The 4,573-nt window shown below is 52.7% G+C and overlaps 1 protein-coding gene across 3 annotated transcripts in view; it reads left to right on the forward strand.

Moving 5' to 3' along the window:
• Positions 1 to 328: 328 nt before the first annotated feature.
• PUS1 (pseudouridylate synthase 1) overlaps positions 329 to 4,573 on the forward strand; it is an 18,298-nt gene continuing 14,053 nt past the window's right edge. Inside the window, exons 1-2 of one of the 3 annotated variants that reach the window (XM_003792910.3) lie at positions 329 to 1,104; positions 1,205 to 1,433. In XM_003792910.3, the coding sequence (XP_003792958.1) occupies positions 1,022 to 1,104; positions 1,205 to 1,433 (312 nt within the window). In that variant the 5' untranslated portion in view covers positions 329 to 1,021. Of the gene's footprint in view, positions 1,105 to 1,133; positions 1,434 to 4,573 lie in introns of all 3 variants that reach the window. The other 2 variants (XM_023514981.1, XM_023514982.1) reach the window with 2 other exon arrangements.

A 4,573-nucleotide genomic window follows, 5' to 3' on the forward strand; every position in this document is an offset into this window, starting at 1 on the left:
AGGGCTAGGTTTGAACCCACCACCTCCAGCATATAGGACTGGCGCCCTACCCTTTTGAGCCACACGCGCCACCCGCCCGGTTATTTTTTGTTGTAGTTGTCATTGTTGTTTAGCAGGCCCAGGTTGGGTTTGAACCTGCCAGTCCCGGTGTATGTGGCCGGCCCTGTAACCACTACCAGCGCTAAGCTGGGGTGGCGGGGAGTGGTGTTCGTTTTTCAAGATGCTGTAGGGTCCGGCGTCCGCAAACTCTGCTGGGGACAGAAACTGCCGGGGGTGGGGGTAGCCCCGCCCCACTCCCAACAGGCCCCGCCCCCTCCCTGAGCCGCGCTCCAATTCCTGCCCTTCTCCTCCCGAGATGTTTGTCCACATTCGGCTGCCGTCCATCATTCGCTCTACTTCCGCCTTCGCCCACGTGGTCCGGCTCCGACTCAGTCAGCGGCGCCGTGAGTGGGGCCAGGCGGGGGGCGCGCCCCTCTGGTCCCAACGTGGGTGGCCTGGGTCTCTGCAACTCCTGGGGAAAGCCCACGGATGGGACGGGAGGGAAGAGACTCGGGAGGTCAGAGGTCACCCTGGGGGTCAGGGGATGTCCAAGGTTAGCCTTGGGGGAGGGGCATCGGCACCCTGCGAGGTCAGAGCTCAGTAAGGGCGGGGCTGGGGCGTCAGGATCCCGGAAGGGTCAGAGTGAAGCAGAATCAGAATCCCGGCGAAGTCAGGGTCAACAGGAGCGGGGTCCAGACGTAGGGGCCCTGGGAGGTGAGGGATCAGAAGGAGCAGGGTTGGGACATTGTGGGTCCTAGTAAGTAGTGGTCATCGGGTTGGAGTCAGCGGGAGCTGAGTCGAGGCTTCAGGGTTACAGGAGGTCAGCAGACAGCGGGGGTAGGGCCTGGAAGGTCAGGGGTCAGCAGGGTCAGGACCACTGGGCCCACAGGTCAGGGGTCAGCAAGGTCAGGGCATCAGGGCCCATAGGTCAGGGGTCAGCAGGGGCGGGGCCGGGGCGGTGGGACCCGGGTGGTCAGGGTGCATGGGTGTGCCTGACCTGCGGGCCTTGGCTGGGGCGCTGAGGCGGTGGACAGCCTGCGGACCGTGGACCGCCCGCCTGCTCTGGTAATGCCCGTCGCATTTGACCCTACCAGGCCCTGCAAGTGCACACCCTGTGGGTGCTGCAGCCCCATGGCCTCGCCCTGCTCACAGCTCCGTCTTTCAGCTCGCACCCCATGGCTGGGAACGTGAAGACGCCCTCCACTGTAGGGTCTAGGCACCCGTCGGACAGGAAGGCCAGGGGTGGCTGGCCCGGTGGAACCCGGACCTGGGAGGACTCTGAGCACCAGGCGAAGAAGCTCAGGGGCAGCGAGGAGGAGCCTCGCCCCCGGCTGCCCAAGCGCAAGATTGTGCTGCTAGTGGCCTATGCCGGGAAGGGCTACCATGGCATGCAGGTGAGGGCCTGGCTCCCATGGTCAGTTGGGTCAAGTGAGGCCTGGCATGTGCGGCGCAGCCCAGTAATCCAGGAAACAACTGGAAGCAAGGGCCTTGCTTTTTCAGGGTTGGATTCATCAGCTTTGCCAGAGTCCTTGGATGAGATTGTATGCAGAACACAGGCGGGCGCTCAGGGGCCAAGCTCTTTAGTGAGGCATTGTGATCTGCCACAAAAAGGCAGATGTCTGTGCCTCAGTTTCCTTCCTCATCTTTAGGGTGGAGACACACCTACTTAGGAGGGTGTGAAGGTGAACAGGACCTACTAATGCTAAATGGACAGCACTTGGAATCTCAGAAGGGTCAGCTATGGTCAGAAGTCATATGTGTTAAGGTCACAGCTGGGTGTCAGCTCAGACAGGCAAGGTCTGTGGGTGGGCAGTCATGCCTTAGGGGTCTCTATGCAGAATAACAACATGATTCTTTTCTGGAAGGCAGGAGTTGTGGGCACCCTAGCCAATGCAGGTAGAGAGTTTTTTCATTTGTTCTAGTACTCAACTGCATTTTGGTTCCATGTTCTTTAAACTTCTCTAACTTTTGGCACTAAGCAGTTCTCAGCCTCCCCAGGTGCTGTGATTATAGACATAAGCCACAGCACCTGGCCTATATCCAATTTTATTTTATTTTTGAGACAGAGTCTTCTTGTGTTGCCCTAGGGTTGAATGCTGTGGCATCATAGCTCATAGCAACCTCAAACTCCTGGGCTCAAGTGATCCTCATGCCTTAGCTTCCTGAGTAGCTGTGACTACAGGTGCCCACCATGATTCCTGGCTAGTTTTTTTCTTTTTTTTTGAGACAGAGTCTCATTTTCTGTTTTTTTAGAAAAAACAGAAAATCTCCCTCAGTAGAGTGCCATGGCATCACAGCTCGCTTGGGCCTAGGCGATTCTCTTGCCTCAGACTCCTGAGTAGCTGGGACTACAGGCACCTGCCATAATGCTCAGCTGTTTTTGTTTTTTTTTTTAACTGGTTTGGCCGGGGCCAGGTTTAAACCCACCACCCTCGGTATATGGGGCCTGCGCCCTACTCACTGAGCCACAGGTGCTGCCCATGGCTAGTTTTTTTATTTTTAGTAGATCTGGGGGGGTCTCACTTTTGCTCAGGCTGGTGTTGAATTTCTGAGCTCAAGGGATCCTCCCGCTTCAGCCTCCCAGAGTGCTAGGATTACAAGTGTGAGCCACCATGCCTGGCCTTCAATTTTTTTTTATTTTATTTATTTATTTTTATTATTTTTTGGAGACAGAGTCTCACTTTGTCGTCCTTGGCAGAGTGCTGTGGCATCATAGCTCACAACAACCTCAAACTCTTGGGCTCAAGTGAGGCTTGTGCCTCAGCCTCCTGAGTAGCTGGGACTACGGTGCCTACCACAACACCCAGCTATTTTTAGAGATGAGGTCTCTCTGGCTCAGGCTGGCCTTGAACCTGTGAGTTCAGGCAATCCGCCTGCCTTGGCCTCCCTCGGCCTCCCAGAGTGCTAGGATTACAGGCATGAACCACTGTGTCCAGCCTTTTATTTTATTTTATTTTTTTGAGAGTCTCACTTTGTCACCATCGGTAGAGTGCATCTTAGCTCACGGCAATCTCAAAGTCTTGAGTTTAAGTGATTCTCTAGTCTCAGTTTCCGAGTAACTGAGACTACAGGCACCCACCACAACCCTCAACTATTTTTAGAGATGAAGATCTCACTCTGCCTCAGGCTAGTCTTGAACTAGTAAGCTCAGGCAGTTCACCTGCCTTAGCTTCCCAGAGTGCAGGGATTACAAGTGTGAGCCACTATGCCTGGCCTGCTCCAGTTTTATTTTGATTTTTTAAAATTTATTTTGATTTTTGGTTTTTTTTGCAGTTTTTGGCTGGGGCTGGGTTTGAACCCGCCACCTCTAGCATATTGGGCTGGCGCCCTACTCCTTTGAGCCACAGGTGCCGCCCTATTTTTATTTTTTTATTTTTCTTTTGAGACAGAGCCTCAAACTTTCGCCCTGGGTAGAGTGCTGTGGCGTCATAGCTCATAGCAACCTCCAACTCAGGCTCAAGAGATCCTCTTGCCTCAGTTTTTCCACTTTTTTTTGGAGACAGAGTCTCAAACTGTCACCCTGGGTAGAGTACTGTGGTATCACAGCTCACAGCAATCTCCAGCTCTTAGGCTTAAGTGATTCTCTTGCCTCAGCCTCCTATGTAGCTGGGACTACAGATGCCGCCACAACACCTGGCTATTTTTCTGTTGCAGTTGTCATTGTTGCTTTAGCTGGCCCGGGCCACATTTGAACCTGCCAACCTCGGTGTATGTGGCTGGCACCCTACTCACTGTTCTATAGGTGCCACCAGTTTTTCTACTTTTAGTAGAGACAGCATCTCGCTTTTTTGCTCAGACTAGTCTTGAACCCGTGAGCTCAGGCTATTCACCTGCCTTGCCGTCCCAGAGTACTAGGATTACGGGCGTGAGCCACTGCGTCTGGCCCTCCAATTTTATTTTTAAAAAGCATAAGTTACACTCATGAAACTGATTTCGTGACAGCTGGTAAATGGTGACAGAGGCTGGAAGATTTGGCTGTAGTCTGATTTAGTCTCAAGTATTAGTAGGAAGAGACAGACCATGTTTTGTGTTCCTTGTGGGGGATTTAAATTATTTTTTGAGAGATTTTGATTATGTAAGGTTTTTGTTTGAAGCACTGTCTGGAGAACTTTGCTTATGTCATCATATTATGGTTGCCTTGGTTTCCCCATTAGGAAATTGGGATATACAGAGTGACAGTACTCACAAGGCTGAATGAAGGATTGTTATTCTTATTTGTTAATAATTCATTTGCAGGCTTGGCGCCTGTGGCTCAAGTGGTTAAGGTGCCAGCCACATACACCTAAGGTGGAAGGTTCGAATCCAGCACGGGCCCACCCAAACAACAATGACAGCTGCAACCAAAAAAACAGCCAGGTGTTGTGGCGGGCCGGGCCCACCAAAACAACAATGATGGCTGCAACCAAAAAATAGCCAGGTGTTGTGGCAGGCGCCTGTGGTCCTAGCTACAGGATTTGGAGGTTGCTGTGAGCTGTGATGCTACAGCACTCTACCCAGGGGGATAGCTTGAGGCTCTGTCTCAAAAAAAAAAAAA

The sequence above is a fragment of the Otolemur garnettii genome, unplaced genomic scaffold (genome assembly GCF_000181295.1).
Source record: "Otolemur garnettii isolate 467f Iridium unplaced genomic scaffold, OtoGar3 scaffold00062, whole genome shotgun sequence".
Lineage (NCBI taxonomy): Eukaryota > Metazoa > Chordata > Mammalia > Primates > Galagidae > Otolemur > Otolemur garnettii.